Source organism: Amphiura filiformis, chromosome 1 (genome assembly GCF_039555335.1).
Source record: "Amphiura filiformis chromosome 1, Afil_fr2py, whole genome shotgun sequence".
NCBI lineage: Eukaryota > Metazoa > Echinodermata > Ophiuroidea > Amphilepidida > Amphiuridae > Amphiura > Amphiura filiformis.
Window position 1 is genome coordinate 101,782,554 of NC_092628.1, and position 21,841 is coordinate 101,804,394.

A 21,841-nucleotide genomic window follows, 5' to 3' on the forward strand; every position below is an offset into this window, starting at 1 on the left:
TAAACATCAGGGAACATTGTTAAGGTATTTCACTTCAACATTATGCGGCTTGTCTGCATACTACATATCAGTATATCAAAGGCCTTGGTTTCCATGGATTTTATGCCTACAAAATTGCTTTTATATGATAATGAACATCCCATCCAGTTAATAATTCTTAGGTTGTTTATCAATTTATATGTGTTCCTGGAACATTTTGAATAATTTTCTTTTCCACCCGCATCTCATAATACAAGCCATTTTTTTTAGGGGGCAGGCTGATTAGAGTACTGCACCTGCTTATAGCTGCATCCCTGAGTGATGCTACATGGTTTATAAGGTGTTGTTTCAACTTACCATCTACTTGCATATCTGACATCTAGATTGGGTTTATCAAGCCTGATTTCTTGTTCCATTACCACCTGTTTCAAGACATCTTCATTGGTCATGTTAGGGTAGGGTTTCTGTCCTCCAGTTGAAAGCTCTAACATTATGACACCAAATGACCTGCAATACAGAGCATGATGTCAAAATGTGTGGATTTCACAAGGTTGAACCCCATGATCACTACTGCCTTTCTTATAGTGCCCCTGATTAGTTAATTAAATAATTAGAGCTTTTACATCTTGAAGCAATATTAAGATTTATCTCATTCATAAAGCATCATGTATGTCACTCATTAACAGGACACTTGAGTCAATCAGACCAAAAGAGTGCAGTTCTGTTCTCAAAGTTAGTACACACAATAAATGTCATTATCTTACAAACGGAAGTATTTCTGTTGCATACAAAGTAGCTGTTTGAAATACGAGGTAGCTTACCACACATTTGATTCCTTAGTGACTTTCCTTGGTACCATGTCTTTATCTGTGATCTCCATAACTTCTGGTCCAAGCCACCTAATTGGTACTGCATGACGTTGGTCTTTGGTTATATAATAATCTTCCTGTTGGAAGCAGCAAAAATAAATTATGACAGGTCAATCAAATTTGATTCTTTTCATCTTTCTGTATCAACTGACTGCAATTTTATATATCGACTGAAATTAATTTAATCGATAAGAAAAAGAGACCAGAAAACAACTATCCGTCTCATAGGACAGTAGGTGTGTAGGACTTGTCAAGATGATATTTTACCATCAATATAGGTAATTAAATCCAGCTTTCAATATGCCAGACAATTTTGCATTTCATTGCTTTCAGTTGAAAAGTTGGGCTATTTCATTTAAAATCTACACTACCCCTGTGGAAGATTAAAGAAAAGCCTTCAACAGAGAAAGTATGATTTTCAAATGGAACTAGCCAGGATTAGTTATTTTGAAACTACGCCCATTGACATTATATATGTACATGAATTTCAAATGGAAGTTACCCAATTGTTTATTCTACATGAAACCCATACTCCCTATATGAAAGACTAACTAAATCTTGTACTGGGGTGTGTGGATGTCAGCTGGAATAGCCCATTACTATATACTTACTGGGTATTTTTCTAATGAAAGACCATAGTCTCCAATCTTAACCGATGTGTCTGCACATACTAGACAGTTACGAGCTGCCAGGTCACTGAAATGGGAAAACAAACAAAAGGATTAGTTGACAGGATAAATATGACTTTATGTCTCCATTGGCAAATGAGGTGTTTGAGCAAGAAGCTTTAAGAGAGAATTCAGAAGAGATTATGAATTCTACCACAGAAGCAGTTCCATCATGTTCATTCATCACAGGTAACGTAAACCATTATCACTGTGTACCAAGCAAGCATCATTCTTCCTGTGAATGTTTACATTCTCCATGTGATGTGATTTTACTAATACATGTAATACACTAATCACTAAATGCACCAACCCAAGCATGAGCCAGGCATGAGATTCCCATTGTTCCCATGGAATAGTTAAGGTTATAACACATGTTCCAAAGGTACATTATTTTACTCACACAAACCGACATAGGCTATTCCAGTTGAAATCTATACACCCTCCATGGAATGCATGACCTTATTCTTCCCAAAGGGAGTGTGAATTTCAAATGGGGTTACCTGTATGGCTGACTCCATTTGAAATCTACATCCCATGTGTGGGGATTAAGGTCATATCATCCATAGGAGTGTAAGGATTTCAACTGAAAGCCCAATCCAACACTGGTTTCCTTCTTCTATCTAATTTCTAGAAACTCACATGTGTATAAAATCTGCTTGGTGTAGCCACATCATGCCACTAACCATATCACAGGCCATACGTAGCTGCACATCACGGTGGGCCATATCTTGAACCATGTCTTGATGCTTCTGTAGGTAACTCTTCAAATCTCCCTGCATAGACAACAACAAATATTTGTAACTCCATGAGAATCAGCAACATTGTTAGAATAGTTTCACTACGCACAAAATTGGGGGTGAATTATTTGCAAAACTCCATTCTGATTGGTGATTAAAGTGAAGACATCATGTAATTGACCAATCAGAGGCAATGTTAGATCGGCAGGTAGTGCTCAGGGGTCTAAAGCAGACAGAATAAAACCTTCAACTGCATTAACCAGGTTATTATTCTAGACAACTAGCCAGGTTCACATTGATGGTATTTACTCAGATTCCCATGTTTTGGATTATGGTGTGCCGCAAGGCTCTGTTAAGGGCCCATTAGATTTTGTTGTTTACACTACTCCTGTTGGCTCAATCATCCGCAGGCATGAATTAAACTATCACGTGTATGCAGATGACACACAAATTTATGTGTCATTTGACCCAAATGTTTCGGGTTCATATAAAACTGCTCTTTCAAAACTTGAAAAATGCATCTGTGAGCTTAAAGATTGGATGGGAAACAACAAACTTAAACTAAACCCAGGTAAAACTGAATTTTTCATCGCCGGAACTTATCAGAGTCTGAACAAAATACCACCAGTGACACTCAAAGTTGATAATAACATCATTGTTCCTTCAGATACAGTCCGAAATCTCGGAATTGTTTTTGATAAGCATATGTCCATGACTCCACACATTAACAATTTAATATCTTCTCTAAATTTTCATTTGCGTAACGTAAGACGTATCAGTAGATATCTGGACAAAGAGACCAAACATAGTGTAGTTCGAGCTCTGATTCTATCACGGCTAGACTATGGAAATGCCTTGCTCTATGGTGCGAATGCTAGAGATCTTGACCGCTTGCAATCACTCCAGCATAAAGCTGTCAAGCTGATTCACTCAGTTGGTAGACGTGAAAGCCCTTCGCCTCTAATGCATAACCTCCATTGGCTGCCTATCCGTGATAGAATCAAGTTCAAGATTTGTATGTATGTCTATAAATGTTTACAAGGTAATGCTCCTCAATATTTATGTGTTTTACTCTCTCATAGAGAAATACCTTCCAACTGGTTGTAGGACAAGATCTTCCAAAGACACCACATTACTAAAAGCTTGTGTTGGTAATAAAAAATCGGTGACAAATCGTTTTGTGTTGCGGCACCTTCATTATGGAACAGCATCCCACGTAACATCAGGGAGGCTTCATCACTTCACTCTTTCAAAAAAATGCTTAAATGTCATTTGTATCCAGAATGTTGATATTTTTTTGCTTATTTTTGTTTTCTCTTTTTTGTGTGCGCTCTGATCGCTCTGTAAGAAGCGCCTTATAAAAATTTTGTGTATGTATGTATGTATGTATGTATTAGTTTCCATATGAGGTTGCAGCAAAGGAAGCAACCACAGAACAGTAATTTCATTCATACACATTTCTTTAATAATCACAATATTAACAACTCTACAGGTAGTACTTACAAATGGTGCATATTCTAGCATAAGGAGAAACGGCATACTCTCAATGCACTGACCCAGTAATAATAATACATTAGGATGGTTCACCTCTCTGAAAAGGAAACAAACAGTCTTTGTTTTAGAATAAGCAGGTGAAACATGTTGCATATAACACGAGAATAAGCCAAATCGCTATTGTAACTTCCGGGTTTTTTAGGACACTTTGCCCTTTGACCTATCTGGAAAATTCAGAAAAATTCGGGTTTTGTGCGTACAAAATATAATTTAAAACGTGTTACTAGAATAAAAACAAACTTAAAAAACATTATTATTAAATGAATTAATTATTTAAATATTTTTAATGATAACATTATGACAATAATAAATAAATTATTAATAATTACAGCAATTTCCCGATAGGTCAAAGGACAAAGTGTCCTAAAACTGCAAAAACTGTCCCACAATGCATTGCAAACTTCCAATGCCGATTGGGCTTATTGGTGTAATCAATCTGATGGGATTCTTGGATTATTTACAAATTCAAACACAGGTTATTGATATTGAACAACAACAACCTCAACAGTAACATGGGTGATCCTTTCTTTTTAGACCACCCGTGGCATATAACTACGGTTAAAATTACTAATTTATCAAATGAAACTTTTTCATTCAGGTTAAGCATGTTTTAGCTGTAGAAATATAACTTTATTCTATCGAATATCCTTTATTTTGTTACCACTCATTTTGACATAAAAGAGCTGGATGTAAAACCTCTGATGCAAGCTTTACTTACAGAGTGTAAAACAATGGATTGCAGTAACATGGTTCAACACTACATCCATTGCAGCTGGTCCTCATCGATAGTGTGCCTGTGAACACACATGTGTTCAACCCATTAACTGGATTAACTTGGGTCCTGGGTAAATATGTGAACATGTCCCTATTTTAATTAGTGCCTTCCAAAAATGTAATTTAACCACATACTTACATCAACTTCTCGTGTGATGTTAGGTAAGGATGTTTCTGGAAAATGTTTAAGCTTGTAAAACAACTTGAACAAGTTCCTTGCTTGTAATACTTTCAGATGAGTTTAGTTTATTATCTTTATTGTCTTATTTTGAAACAAATTCATCAGGTTTGGTATTGAACGAATTTAGAGAGTTTTTCTTTTGTCAAAACCAGTTTGAAGAAAACTTAATAGTTTTTCTTGCTGACAGTTTTGTCAGTGAGCCACTGACTTTATCAAAGCTTGGTGTTGTTGTGATGATCCAACAGCTGATGACTGGCGGGAAGTTATTTCACTTCCGGTAGTGATGTTAGTCTTGCTAGCAGTCTTCAGAAGAGGATCATATACGTTCAATTAATCAATCACGTAGCCAGGGCTAATCATATTATCAATTGGGGGAGTCTAAAATCTTAGAGAGCGAGAGAGAGAGAGTGATAGGAAAGCAAGGAATCAATCCAGATCAGAAAGAGAGGGCGAGGAGTAATGAACAGAGACGAGGGGGTCTACAACCTAAGTCACGTGTATGATCCTCTTCTGAAGACTGCTAGCAAGACTAACATCGCTACCGGAAGTGAAATAACTTCCCGCCAGTCATCAGCTGTTGGATCATCACAACAACACCAAGCTTTGATAAAGTCAGTGGCTCACTGACGAAAACTGTCAAAAAAAAAAAACTAGTAAGTTTTCTTCAAACTGGTTTTGACAAAAGAAAAACTCTCTAAATTTATTGTCTTATGGTACAAAATGGACACTCTTAACAGGCACATGTAATTCCAAGAACAAAGGGCTCTGATTCCTAAGATAATTGTGAACAAGACAGATTAGGCCAGTCAGGTAAACACTCTACTCTATTCAAAAGGTGCAGCGAGCTACGCGTACGGGTATGGCTCTCTATACATGGGTCCGACAGCTTAACATCCCCTCCTAAGGACAGAGCAGACTTATGGTTCGTTTATCCAATTCTAATTTTTAAACGACCATGGGAAGAATGTAAGTGTTCATTTAATCTACAGATATTGCAACTAAATATAAATTCAGACTTTTATCGCCAAGCCAACAGCCCAGCAATTTGTCACCATTAGGAATTGAACCTGGCAGGGCTGGTGCCTCATACACCTGCTCTAATGGTTTTATTGACTGATCTTACCTGTAAGGCTGCACTTCTTGTAAGAAGAGGAACTGTTGCCACCATTAGGAATGGGACCTGGGACCTCATACACCAGAGGCGACTACTCTAACCATTGCACCACGCTCTCCTGGTTTTAAATATTGATCTTACCTGTAATCCCCAAGCCAATAGCCCAGCCAAGTTACCACCAATAGGAATTGAACCCAGGACCTCATACACCTGAGGCGACTATTCTAACCATTGCACCACGCTCTCCTGGTTTTAAATATTGATCTTACCTGTAATCCCCAAGCCAATAGCCCAGCCAAGTTACCACCAATAGGAATTGAACCCAGGACCTCATACACCTGAGGCGACTACTCTAACCATTGCACCACGCTCTCCTGGTTTTAAATATTGATCTTACCTGTAATCCCCAAGCCAATAGCCCAGCCAAGTTACCACCAATAGGAATTGAACCCAGGACCTCATACACCAGAGGCAACTACTCTAACCATTGCACCATGCTCTCCTGGTTTTAAATTTTGATCTTACCTGTAAGGCTGCACTTCTTGTAAGAAAAGGACCTGTTCTTCTGCTGTAGCTGTGTCTCGTAGTTGTTTGATTACTACTCTGGTTTTACGCAGACCTGCATGCAGTCTGTGGGCTTCACCTTGCAGCACCTGCCAAGTGAAAAATGTTCCAAATCAATTGGATCAATCAAGCATAATATCAATTTTATTGGTTGATTTCCATTTTGTGTTCTTTTACATAATTATCACTGGCTCAAATTCCAGAGTTAAAATATGTTGTTTAAACACTATCAATAGACTCCAAAGATGGAAGTTGTCATGATGCTGAAATCAATAAGTATCTGGGGTATTTACCCAAGTCTCCACATCTACTGACCATCCAGGATTTGGACCTGGCACCTTCTTATTTCCTGCTTCCTATCGAGACTAGGGCATGCGTTTGCCTCCTAGACTCACCCATTTAGTTTAGAGAAAACATGCATTATGTCATGGCAACAACTAGAGTTGTGTTGATAAATGAGTAGCAAACATTCTTATCAAGTTATAGAATCTATCCACGAGTGGTATAAAACAAATATTATTATTTCAAAATTATGTAGGGTAGAAATATAATCACTATCACTTGTTGAAAGATATATTGCTCCATTTCACTTGCTATATCGGGTTGTGAAATTGAACAATTGACTGTAATTATATTACAACCATTAAAGATTGTTAATATTTGAATACTGGCTTACCTTTCCAAACCATCCTGACCCCATTTCTTCCACATAACTAAGCTGTGATCTTGGGAACTGAAACCTTGGGTTGTTGATGAGATTGATGTCATCTTTTTCCACCCCCTGATTAGGAGTGCCATGATCAGCTTTGAGCCATGAGGACTGACTTATACTTCCTACTGATGTGCCTAGTCTAGAGGAGAGATCTGGTAGGGGTTCTATAGTGACTGTGTCTTGTTCTCCTGGTGGGTATGATGGTGTACTCTCTGTTGGTGGACTGAAATCATTGAAGTTTGTATAGCTGTGACCCACTACTGTCTCACTTGTTGTGGTTTCTTCAAATTTCTAATAGAATATAAAATATATACATTTATTAGGTTTGCATTCAACTTTCCTTGAGTGAAGAATAAGTCATTATTTTATTATTTAATACGTTTTTTTTTCAAAGATCACAGAGGTGAAGGCGAAAAAAGGCAGAAACACAACCCAACTGGAAAAAAGCTACTGTGGCTGCAGATTTGAAAATTTATGTTAAATCAGCATAAAGTTAATAACTAATTTTCTCCATTGATTGAGACAAATTTCATGAGCAGTAAGTATTTTGCCAAAAAGTTAGTCTCTGAAAATCAGTCAAAATAAACAAAGTAAATACAAGTCGGTATATAATTATAACCTGATGACACTTCAGATGAATAGGAAAACAACTGCATTTGAATTCACTGCCTGCATATGCCACATGCATGCCTCCATGTTAACAGATGTTTTTAATTTCATTTTTTGATTCCATTATTGGATGCCTGCAGCTTCCAGGAATATACAATACTTTGCATTAAATAACCAGCTCCATTGAAAATGTATTGTTCCAATCATCTGCATACTGGCTTGTTTATGATTGGAACTTTCCATTGCCTAAACTTGAATGGTTACATTACACCAGGAGTTCTGGCCCACAAGCTAAATCTTGTTCGTAAGTGAATTTCAAACGGCCCACAATGAACAAGAATTTTTTTTAAAGTACATGTATAACAAAATAATGGCCAAATAAAAATAATAAACCAGGCCTTGAATGTTGAATTTGATATTGATTGCATCATGTGTTCAAATCAATGAAATTTGAAAAAAAAATTTGGTGTACTTCAAAAGCCTTGTGTCTAGTAAAAATTATTTCTTGCAGCTTCATTGTTAAAAAAATGTTGCCCAGAGCTTCAGGTAAGGTGGGCTCCTGGACCCCATGGATATCCCTTATCCATGATTTTACTAGCCCGCAAAATTATCTCGATTTTATATGTGGCCCAAGTTAAAAAAATGTTGAGAACCCCTGCATTACACTCTTATGTACCCTTCCCAGAATCCATTGCAACATGACGCATCACCTCATTTCATCAAATGACACTCCTATTACTTTGTACAGGTTGCATTTGTTTTTATTTTGAGAATAGACTGGTTAAACATGGGTTGATATTCAAGAAATAAACATATTTTGCAAGATCTGGATGTACTCTGTTCAGTGTTCATTGAGGTCCATTTCGTTTCCATAGACCCATGTTGCACAAGATAGCAGATCAGTGCAGGAAATTGAAATGTGAGAACTGCATTATGGGAAGTGTGAGATATCTGCTCTGTCCGTCCTGCATTATGCTCATAAGCATTTTATGATATTTGTTTAATAACATATAAATCTAAAGGAAACTCTATCCATCAATCAACTTACAGCAAACCCCCTTCCGTAGCAGCATGCGCATCCTATGACGAGGAGAACAAAGCAGAAGGCCGTTGCTATGGAGACTGCACTTACAACCACTAAACTGGAGTCACTACTGCCACCATTTTGATCTTCTGTTCCTGTATAGATTATGTAGTCAAGACAACAATGAACATGTGGGCATTTAATAGGTTAATGCATGAAATGTCTCAAATTAAATCAATATAAATTGTACAAATTAATTAAGCCAAGTTGGTAGATACTTGCATGCACAACTGCACAGAAATATCACTTTGAGAAGGTACATAGTATCTGATTGTAATGACAGATTTCAATTCAACTTGAAAGTTAAGCATTTCTGGATCAAATGTACTTTTTATCAGATGGCATAATGGGCTATTCCAGTTTAAATACATCACCCCTATGGTAGACATGACCTGAATCTCCACATAGAGAGTAAGATTTCCAATGGATCCACTCATTCAGGTAACTCCATTTGAAATTTACACTCCCTGTGTGGGAGATAAAAGGACATGTCTTCTGTAAGGGGTGTATAGATTTCAAATGGAATAGCCTAATTCATGTGGGAATTGAATTTTATGGCATCATTTACATAATTTACCGTAATTGCTGTTATTGACAATTTATGAAAAAAATATGAAACACACACTCTTTAACACAAAGATATGTATGACAACTGAATTCAAATTGTGAAACAGAAAATAACAAATATTAAATTGAAATGAATTAGCAAAGTGTAAATATATCTTATATGGGAACTATGGGTGCCATGAATGTACATGGTGTAAGAATATGAAATTTCCAAGTGAAAGAATTAGGCTTCAAGGTGCAATTACTATATAGCCAATTATCTGATGCATGGATATTTAATATTTTTCATATTTGGCAAATTAATAAATTATCATTTTAATGCACAAAAATAAAGAGTATAAAAATTATTCTATTCCAAACTTTGCCATTGGCCTAGGCAAACCTAAGACACAAATGAAATACCATGCAAATGTCACATAAAATTTGCATCCTGTAATTTGCCGACAGTCTTAATACTACAAATATATCTTCACTGTCATTCATCAGTAAATAATAAAGAACAATCGCTTGCTTTCTGACAAAAATAAACTGAACTGACCTTCTGCATACTGTACTGGAGAAGCAATACTGCAGACCAATAGTATGCTGAGTAAAACAGGTAACAATATGTAATGGGTTGAGGCCATAATGAAGCTGCTATGTTCAATGTCACACTTGGAACTGGTAGCTTATCACATTCTTGTACACCTGTATCAAAGATTAAAAAAATTGCTTTTGTTTAAAGCCAATTACACAATGCATGCTATGAGCAATAACATAAATGAGAAAGAACATATCACTCAAGGTGTAATAATAATTCATTACCAATTTAGCTGGTAATTGGCTTGTACATTGCCCTCGGTACCTATTACTATAATACTAACCACTAATATTTCACAAATACCTGCGATACTGGGCAATACTTATATTCATTTTTATGATGTGGGGGTGTAAGCTTCAATGTTGTTTGATTAGCTCTTAATTGGAGCGTGTAATTTTGGTTTTATGTAAATACTGGTGCATTCATGTGGGTTTAATAGACTGCAGACATGTCTGCAATTGAGAATTATTCAATTTGACATGTACACAAATCACATGTATAATGTACATTCAAATTGCATTGCATTTGAAACGACAGTGTTTGAGGTTTGTCTTGAATGGGTTTTCCATTGAGCAAATATGATCAATAAAATCATCATCATAGCAATAATATTTATGCACTGGCTGGTCCATACACATTATGTATACTGCATGGTGATTCAATTGAAGACACCAGGGGCAAAGAGAGATATATTTGAATTTATTACATTTTACATGCAGATGTAAAGTCCATATGTTGACCTAAAGATTGACACGGTCACGCCCTTACACAAATACCGCTACTCATATTCACACACAATATCGTGGACCCTCGTTTTAACACAGGCAAACCAGGGACATTACATATTTATTGTGAAATTTCAAGACTGAACATGGACTCAAAATCTGACCAATTTATATACAGTGGACCCGACATTATACATGTACCTCCAATGGTAAATATTTACAGGGTAAATGATATTTCAGCCTTTTGGTGCCCCCTTGGGTGGGTCTTAAAACTGGGGATATCCACGGTTCCTGTGCTGTGTTGCTGATTTATGAGTGTAAATTCATATGAAAGTGAAAATACATGTTTATAAATATTATTCTTAAACACTGGAGAACGTTCCTGCAATCTTATTGGTTCTTACCCGTGTGATATGACACAATATCATATGGGTCAGCGTGTGTGCATCGATGCGATACGCGAACTCGCTATTTGGACCAATCGGAGGCGCATAGCAACAACGGGACTAACCGATTTTAAGCCGTAGGTAATTCCTTGTAAAATGTAGGATTTATTTTGATTAAATACTCAGGATATTTTTATTTGAATTGAAGTGTTTAAGAATGATAATAAAGGTATTGTTTTTAGTCGCTGTCGTGCATCTATCGTCTCATATAACACAAGCGACATCATTATTTTTGGCGTAAAACAACTCGGCTTCGCCTTGTTGTTTTACTCAAAATAATGATGTCGCCTGTGTTATATGAGGCGATAGATGCACGACAGCGACTAAAAACAATACCTTTATTCTCTAATACAAACATGATCCTACACACACAAACATTCCTACACCGTCTGCAGGAACCCATGAGTTGAACCCCTCACCCATGTTTTGGGATTTACACTGCACTTTTTTACTATTGTATTACCGCTACAGTGGTACATGTATAACTAGGAAGTATGTAACCATCAACATGGCTGCCCAATATGAGTACAATGTAGAGCAGGGGTCCGCAAATAGCGCCGTGGCTTCCCGAGTGGCGCGTGGCGCCGTTTAGATTTAAAATATTTTTTTTAAATTAAAATAAAATCAAACCCTTTTATCAAACTTTGCAGGAATATCTCCAATATTCTATATTTCAACATCAAACAATGTGATTTCCATGTTATCCTTGTAAAGACAGGCTAAAATAGTACAAAATGTTGCACCAAATGGCGTCATTTGCACCTCAAATTTCAAAAAATCAATAGCTTCAGAGGGGGGACACCCCCCTCTTACTCCCCCCGGTGACTTTGCAGCCATTGAGTGGCGCTTTGCAGAGTTCTTTTATTTCATGTGGCACTTCAACAAATCTATTTGAGGAAGCCTGATGTAGAGCAATGTAACATTTCTTGTGTCAATGCTTGCAATACAAAGTCATATTTAAAGTGCTATGATGACAGATTAATCTGAATGCTGCTGCTCACCATGTCTGCATGATAAATGTTCCTACACCTTTACCTCTACAGACATGTATATGTTGAAAAAGTACACTGAGATTTAAAAAAAATATTAATAACAATCCCTTGCATCCTGCCCTATTTTTGTTCAGCCCGTCATACCAACACAAAAACAAATTTCAGGCCTTACATAAAACATGTGCACGTACAATTTGCTTCAGTGTGTCTTGTCTCAAGTTGTGAGTAACTCCTTGTTGGATGTCGCAGTGGTAGTGCATTTACCCGGTTGCGTCGCCAGAGTACAGACAAACTGCACTTCTACATGTACACCCTGCAGGATTAGGTGTAATGTGTGCAATTCAAAACTGCTACTGCGACATCCAACATGGCATTACTCTCAACTTGAGATGAGACATAATTAATCCTATTTCAACAACTCCTCCTATACCATTGTACAGGCGCCAACCGTTGTTAATCCTTGATGAATCCACACTTTTACTGTAGCGTATACGCGAATGCGAACGAGACTACGCGTTACGCGAGAGCGCGTAAAATTCGTCATGCCTGGAACCTTTGCGCGTATGCCAGCTTACAAGTTGAATTCAGTGTCTTTCAGGTAGCTGCTAAACTTTGCCGTTTTATTCTGTAGGTTTATTGCTGATATTAACAGAGAAATCATGAGTGACATGATTAGGCCTGACATATCATCGTGAAATAATCGTGAATTATATGGCCTACGATCTTTAGCTTCTTTTCGTTGTTGAAAGGGATTCAATCATGTTTCGCCATTGTTCATCACCGTTTAACAACTCGCGTCCGGCGCGTCTGCGTGGTTTACTTCGCTCACCACCCAGACGACGCAGCCGCATCGTTGTTAAACGGTGATGAACAACGGTGAAACGTGATTGATTGAATCCCTAATTCAATCTTCCATGGATATAAAGTTCTACACTACTCAAAGATCAGACTTATCATTTTGCAAAAACACCATTAATCTTGTATCAGATGAGTGTCATTTCATTCAGTAATGTTTAGGCAACAGAACACTTGTACTAGAGAGTACTGCAATGTCCTGGGACACTGAATAATACCTTGGTTAGATCCATAAAAAGAAAGAAGGTAAAACTAAAATCAAAATTGTCAGATTCTGAACCTTAAAATTGTTGAGCAGTGTACGATAAAATATTGAAAACATATTTATACCTACAGAGTTTGTGAACGTATGCGTTATCCTAGAACATTGATAAACATAGCATAATCAATAACCCAATGATGGCAAATATATGCATGAAAGTATGCCTTCAGATCTCTCTCTCTCTGTGATTTGACGTTAGCTGTCTATGCCAGTAAATCCTTGGATGATCTCAGCACGCATATGTGCCAGTCTTCATGTTCATAACACAGGGTAAGGGGAGTGTCTGCTTGTCAATGGGCTATTCCAGTTCAAATCCATACACCCCCTGTGGAAGACATGAGCTTAATCTTCCACACAGGGGGAATATATTTCAAATGGAGCCACTCATTCAGGTAACCCCATTTGAAACTTACACACCCTTTCAGGTCGGGCTTTCAGGTAACCCCATTTGAAAATTACACTCCCTTGTGTGGAAGATTAAGGCAATGTCATCTATAGGGGGTGTATGGATTTCACCTGGAATAGCCCAATGTGAGATCACTATGTCAATAAAATACTGAACTTTGGTATCAAAAAGTTCAAAGTAGATAGACAAACAGGCAAACATCAAGCTCAAACTTCATGCAAGCACTTCAAATAATTAGACAAACCCATTTATTTTGAAAGGTTATGCAGGTAGTTTTGGTGTGTCCTGTTCTTTAATAGTTAACTTAAACTAGAATTATGCAGTTGGTAATTAAGGTGGCCCACACAAAGGTGTGTAAATAACAGAGGTTTGTAAAAAAAATATGCAAATAAGAGCTCATTAATATTCATAAATATGCAAATAACATGACACAAAACTATACAGCACATGAGGCCACCATATCCAATCCACATGTACCAAGTTTGATATAATATTGGATGGCTGAGCATGATACCATAACATATCAGATGAGTCACCATAACATATCAGATGAGTCATAAAAATATCGGACGAGCCAACGGCGAGTTCGATATTTGTATGACGAATCCGATATGGTCATTTTCACAGTAAAGGTGTAACTTTTGATTTTTAGGGTCAAAATTTCAAACCACTTAAATATGTTTCTGTTTACTGTAATCATGCATAGAAGCAACTTAAATTCCAGTAAAATAATGTTTCAAGGCTTAAACCTTTTGATTTCTGATAAAAAATTGACATTTCCATAACATTTTGGTTAAAATCTAAGAAAAAATGTATGTTACATAAGCTCAGAAAATTATGACATGAAAGCTGGAATACATGTGAAATCCCATTCCAAAGTAAGTCAACAGATATTTATAAGTTAAATTTTATACCATGTTTTGCTATGTTTGTAATTGCAATTTTGAAAATTTTTAACATCAAGGGTCATTTGCAATGGAAATTTCCCAACCTTAAACACATTTTTTAAGTTTTAATTGAGTTCCTCAAATAATTTGAATGTCTAACTTCATGTACAAATACTACTTGTTGAAAGGAACCTCCCAGCCAAGTTTCACAGAAATCGGAGTTATTTTTTAGAATTGGCAATTCAAGCGATTTGTGTTTCGGAGGCTTCAGTTAACAACACAGGTGATCATAAAAGTAAAATATCTGGCTAACTACTACAAGTTGACATGAAAAAATAGGTTAAAAATATCACAATTACCAATAATCATGCATTGATTCTAAGTATTGAATTTCAGTTGTGACAAAAATTAAATTATCACAGCAAGTCATTTTTTTTGTTTCGAGGCTTCATGTTAACAATGGTTAAACATTGCAGAAGTAGTTTTTTTGAAAACAACACTGTTGGGATCATCTAAGCTGTTATTTTCTTGTGTGTATTGAATCAATGATTCTATGTGGCAGATATTGTAGATTTATAACATGGTAATTTTTTCACCCATTTGTTAAGTATGGTGTTATTTGCATGTGAAGCCTCCGAAACAGGCTTTCTTGGGTATCAGTATATTTTTCAAACATTAACCATAATATCAATTTTTTTTTTAAATTTATGACATTCTACACATATCATGTAACAATTACAATGCAGATATCAATATGGAACACAACAATTTAGATATGCATATATGATAATTAACCTTATTGTTGTTTCAGAGGCTTCATTTGTTTCGGAGGCTTCAATTGTTAACGGAAAGTTTGTATTGGGTCCCATTTTCAAACGGTGATATATATCTCCACGATTTAAAAATAAGTGACTTGAGGATCTACTTTGCTACATTTTGATAAATAGATTGGATGAGCTCTTTTATTCATATTTGCCCAAGCTTGCTGAACAGTTTGTTTCGGAGGCTTCAAAAAAGTTAACGGAAAAACGGCTCTTTGAAGTCAAGATTTTATAAAAATTTTAAAAGCTTGCAAATCGACTAATTTTTGTTACCCACTTCAAGTTAAGATATCAACTGTTATGAATCAAGAAGAAGTGAAGAAATAACCAAGAATTATGAACCAAAGCTATACCCACAAAGTTTGTTAACAATTGTTAACGGAAAATGAAGCCTCGAAGCGACAAATCTCAAGTCCGGTTCTCAAAAATACAGGGCTGTTCACAATTAAATCTAATGTGGCAGTGTTTACTGAACATATGACCGTACTTTCAGGATAAGAAAAATTATCCATGAACTAACTGAAGAAAACACAGGGTTTTACAAAAATGTTACTGTTTTTTATAGTTTTTCAAAATGGCAATATTAGGTACATTTAAGCCTGCTAAAACTGAACGCAGTAACTCCTGAAGATGATTATGCTACCCAAGGTAGCTGCTAACTAGATGACTTATGTGGCCAAAAATCATGGAATTCTGTGGCTTTATTAGAACACAACGGATCAAAATGTTAAAAATCCAAAGTTACACCCTTTACCGTGAAAATGACCATATGTTATGGTATCATGCGAAATAAGCCATCCAATATTATCATTATTAGGCTTTCTTAACTCCTAATAACCCTGAAAACATAATAATGAAATTGATTGGCCTTTGCCATTAAACTGCAGAATGGATTAATGAAAATGTAGGCAAAATATGCAAATCAGCTCATTAACAATAACACAAGTTCATAAATGCAAATAACATGACACAAAACTAAACAGCACATTGGGCTACCATATCCAATCACAAAACCAAATTTGAAGTTGATCAGTTATTGTGTTAAAAGCTACAGAGTGGATTAATGAACATGTACATTGTAGGCAAAATATGCAAATAAGCTAATTAATATTCATAAAACAGAAAAAATCCCAATGTTCACCAAAAAAAGCATCAAACAAAATTCAAAATGGGCTCAAATGTCAGTACTGGTATTTTCTTCTTTTTTGGGGGGGGTTATGGATATATCTTAGTTGGGAGGGACAGGTTCTGATATAAAAACAGTGACAGGTGTCGGTTCAGGAGTATAAAATGCTTGGTGCTCATGAGAAAAAAATGCCAATCTACCTTAACATCCTGTTAAATTATATCTGAATGATAGGGATGCTAGTCATAAATATGGCTACTTTTGAAATCATCAACTTCTAAGGTAGGCAGGGATTAGGGTGCATCAAATGCCCCTCATGTCAACCAAATTTTTTGTACCTAGTCTTAAAATGTGCCACTTGTTAAAATATTAACCTGCACAAAATTTAAATTCATTCCGAAGTCGTCTATGGGGTCCACCGTGGGCCTAAAGTTTAGGCATGAAATCCTGTATCTGACAGGTCGTGACCCTTAAGGCAGCTATTATAAATTACATATTTACAGTACACAGTATTAGCTGCCTTATGTTTTAAACTACTTGTGGTGGTATAAAACCATGAAGGTAACCCAGACAATCCCTGTCACAAAAGAAATCTAGCTAAAGGCAGCTTTTTACAGAGCCAAATAATGGCTAAAATAATAGCTGCCGTATTATCAATGCTAATTATTATGCACTGTAGCAATAATTTAATGATAAAACAAGCACAGAGTGAGCAGTGGTAAGTGGAATTTTGGAATTATGATGGTTTCATTGTCAAGATGGTATTTGACACAACTGTTTCCAATACTGGCTTGCTATTAATGGAGCTACTCAAGCTCGTTAATTAACCCCCAAAATGGACCCTAAGTGGCGTAACCAGCACCTGTTAATTTGCTACCCTAAATGGCTTAACTCGACACTTTTCAAACCCTAAATGGCGTGAATAACTAAAATCCTACCCTAAATAGCGTATTAACCAAAACTGTACCCTAAATGGCGATTAACCAATTACTTGTGCAAATAACGCAACAAACTAGGAGTCATGATGACACAAAAAAAGAACATAGGTCTCCTAAAGCAGAATCAAAAATGAAAAAAAAAAACCTTTTGGAGCGAACATCAGATAAGGAAAAGTGTTCGATATACGTGTGACAACAATGGGAGATATCTTACCGTATTTCGTCAAATAGTCGCCCCCCTCAAACAAACGCCCCCCACCACTTTTTTCAACCAAGATGTTTCAAAAATGCCGATATTTCCATACTATCTTGTGTTGTAAGCTTACCAAGTTGCCCACATGGTTGATAATAGCGCCAATAATTGGCGAAAATCTGGATTGGAAACCAGGAAGTGAACCAGAAGTCAGTGTTTCTAAACTTTCTAGTTCATAGTTCGTCATTTTAGCGTGAGTTTTAAGTTTACCTAATGATTTTAACGGGAATTATCATTCTAAAATTGACCTTGAATAAATGCCCCCCCCTTGGGAAAATGTAACGCCCCCAGGGGCGTTTATTTGATGAAATACGGTATGTTGTTTTATAAAATTGTCTCATACTAAATAACAGTCTGAAAAAAAATATTCTTTTCAAATGATATTTGAATTTGATCTATATTTTCTACAATTCTCATTCTGAACTGAGTGCAAGTGCAAATGAAGGCATCGATTTGTGTGGGGTAAGCTTCCCGCCAGTTCCCGGGGTAAGCTTAACCAAAGAATGCTCAATAAATATTACTCACAATTTGCGACACATTTTTTTTCTTCATAAAAATCATCACTTTCAATGTTGACATCATATATTTTGTAGTAATTCATTTTATAATCCATGTTGTTGGTAGACAAAACATGTTTGTTTATCTATGCTAATTTGATGTCAAATTGCCGACAAGATCGTAATAATGTTTATGCAATATCAATCAACACATGTTGTCAAGTTGACAGTTCGTATTATAGTTTGGTTTCATCTTCTAAATCTATAGGGCCTTGTTAAATTTAGCAACAGACTATCAGGTGCAAAGAGATCTAGAATCGGGAAAAAATTAAAGTCATGAATACAACTGAAGGGCCGAAAGTAAGACCCTAAATGGCGATGATCGATGTTCAAAATCAACACCCTTTATGTCGAAATTGTGGAAAATCGACTCCTTATTTGCAAAGACGTCGTCGACGCCCGATGGCCAAGATTCGACCTTTTTCGATGTTTTTATTAACGTGGATGCGTAGGCTCCATTACATGCGAGTGATCCCCCGGGACCATGCATTCCTTGCAGACAATGTTTACGCTTGGTCTCAATCTAAAGCTTAGTCCTCATTAGTCAATGTTAGTGCCATCAAATTGGTGTATGATGCTGCAGAACATGGAATGTTCAAGTTAAGCTCAGATTTCTTAGAAGCAGCCCAAACTTTGTTCTCAAAATTAAGTGAAATAACAGCAAAATGTGTAATTAAGCATGTTGATACATATGGCAGCTATTACATTTTTAAACAGCAACTTTCTCAAAACACTCTAATCCCTAAATGTCAAGGAACTGTAAAAATGATCCAATATACCAATTTAAGGTGGTACGAAAGGCAAAATCAAGTTGCTCTGATTGAGATTAAAATAGACTTGTTGCAGAGAGATATATGCAAAATAATCTTAATTCTAAAATTTGAGCCAAATCGGACAAACGGTTTTTGAGATATTGCTGTTGAAAGATTCTTTGTATTCTATTGTTTTTTGCCAATATATTGATGAAGTTAATGAAGAAAATTGGCAAAATGTGCTCATTAATATTAATTTTTGCCAATATTTTCCCAATATTTAATGAATAAACCTTCATACTACTTTTACCGTTAAGAATTTTGACCTGAAACTTTGCCAATGTGTCTCTATGACCTAAACCTTTAACATGTGATTTTCCCGCAAATCTAATTTGCATATTTGCATAATTAATTAGCCTTAAGTATAATGCTAATTAATTATGCAAATATGCAAATTAGATTGGCGGGAAAATCACATGGTAATGTTTTAGGCCATAGAAACACATTGGCAAAGTTTCATGTCAAAATAATATAAAATAAAAGTAGTATGAAGGTTTATTCATAAGATATTGGTATAATATTGGCAAACATGAATATTCATGAGCACATTTTGCCAATTTTCCTCATTAACACAAATAAAAACAATAGAATACAAAGAAACTAAAAACATGCATATCTTGACAACCGTATGTCCGATTTCCTTCAAACAAAAACTATTTTGCTCAGTTAGCTTAACTTATTCAATCTATTCAAATGGTTCTAAATTCAGTTTCTGTTTTCCAGAAACATCGTTTCGAACCCCCTTAAGGCGATATAATACCCCGAATTTCATCAGTACCCCTCTTCTTTTTTTTCTTGCAAATTTATTAAGTACATATATATGTTTATCACCTCATGTCCTTAACTTATAAAATATATCTACATATAAAGTGACTTTCAACCATTTTAGTAAGTCATTTTAACCCTATATATTTTTTGTTTACTGTAACCTAGTAACTCAGATCTGTGTTTCATAACAAACCATAATTTATTCTTTTCAAAATGTTCAAGTAGGGTACATGAATAGAATACATTAAATCCTTTGTTATACTCTCTATAGAAAATCTATAGTGGTGCATGCAAAATACCTACCATGATATAACACTGAATAAATTAAATAACACTTATACAATGGATGCATAGTCATAAGTTGTTAGGAGAAGAAAAGGCTATTAGGTCACCGTATGTCAGGTTATAGGTCAATTGGTTCAGGTCAAATTTAAGCATCAATTTTGAATACACATGTGAGAGTCTGTGATATCATATGAGGCATAATTTTGATATTCTGTCTTTAACTGGATATATATCGTGAAGTGCATGGTGGATATACTAATATACCTTGGGATGTAAATGGTGAGTACAATTTAGAATGCCTAGTTGAGACGGATTTCACAAATAAATATAAAATAGTTACCAAAATCACAAAAGGTAAGCTTACGGAAAACTACCCAATATGGTTGTATAGGTGACAAGAAATACAATTTTTTTCATCATTGCTGTAGTATGGTTGTTGTAACCTGTTACCTATGGCTTAATTAAGTTTCAGTGCAATAATGTCGCAAGTTAAAAATACAAAATATAGCTCAACATTGAAAATAGAAGCATTTTAACCAGTTCCTTTTTTGATAGTTGTGGAGCACCAAGTTCATGAAGTCATAAAAGAAATCAGGAACCACTTATTCCCATTTTACATATTGAAACGGATGTGCCTTGGCCTACAAATACAAATATGGACTAAATATGGTAGCGTGAAAGTCCCAAATGATCGATGTGAAATATAGGCCTAAATGTCAGGATCATGAATGGCATAAATACCTGGTCGTCGTTGATTATGAAATGGTTGTAAGATTGATTGTGATTTGCCACGGATTGTGAATTAATTAATTTAAGTAACTTAATTAAAGAAATGAGATCAATAAGGTGACTCATGACAACACGTAAAATTAGCAATATTATATTGTACTGGTTTCCCAGCATAAACTGTAAGCTTCACAATGCACAACAATATATTCAATATTCACGTATCAAGTTTACAACTCCAATCTCATCACTGAAATTATCAGCAAAATAACGACATTATTTAATCACTAAAAATCAGTCACTTCATCCTGTAAAAGTCACGAGTGCATCGGCATAAAAGCTTCACTTATAAAATCATCGTGGGTTTGTTTACAAATGAACAGCTGATTGCTGTAATTTCCCACGCTCAAATTGATGACGAAATTTAGAGTATCGGACTCTATCGCCGATCTCTCAAATACATTTATTATATTATTTATTTATTAAAAGGCCGGCGTATTGATTAGAAAATCGTGACAATTAATAAGATGAATTAACTAAAGAAATTAATGATTTATGATTTATCGACGATGCGTATTTTATTTATCTGACTGAAGTTAAAAATAGAAAAGCCAAAACCTGATCACGCCATAAGCGAGAACTCACTCGGAATTAATCCGCGCTTACTGAGTCTCCGTGATCCAAAAGTATACAAAAATTATAAGTAAATTAAAAGCACATTTCTAGTCAGATATTATATTAAATACTGAATCATTACTTAATTATTACAACACTCACGTAGCTGGTCCTAAAAGGATCAGCGAATCTATCAGAATGTCCGAGTGCCGAAGTGCGAGTTGCAAGACATGAAAAACACGTCCACCCGGTACAAAGCCTGGGCCGCAACTCAGCCGTTCCAAAATGCAACACGAACGGCATTTCTTTTCTATATCGCGCAAGTAATTAGGTCGCGCAATTTGCGTACGCGCTGCGCCTGCAAAGCAAGCACGC

At 35.9% G+C, this 21,841-nt stretch overlaps 1 protein-coding gene across 1 annotated transcript in view; it reads right to left on the reverse strand.

Annotated features, from left to right (window-relative positions):
• LOC140160720 (uncharacterized) overlaps positions 1-21,841 on the reverse strand; it is a 42,882-nt gene that overhangs the window by 12,947 nt on the left and 8,094 nt on the right. Inside the window, 9 exon segments of the mRNA XM_072184019.1 lie at positions 337-486; positions 801-925; positions 1,460-1,544; positions 2,156-2,289; positions 3,757-3,844; positions 6,402-6,529; positions 7,117-7,443; positions 8,810-8,940; positions 9,951-10,099. Of these exon segments, the coding sequence (XP_072040120.1) occupies positions 337-486; positions 801-925; positions 1,460-1,544; positions 2,156-2,289; positions 3,757-3,844; positions 6,402-6,529; positions 7,117-7,443; positions 8,810-8,940; positions 9,951-10,038 (1,256 nt within the window). The 5' untranslated portion in view covers positions 10,039-10,099.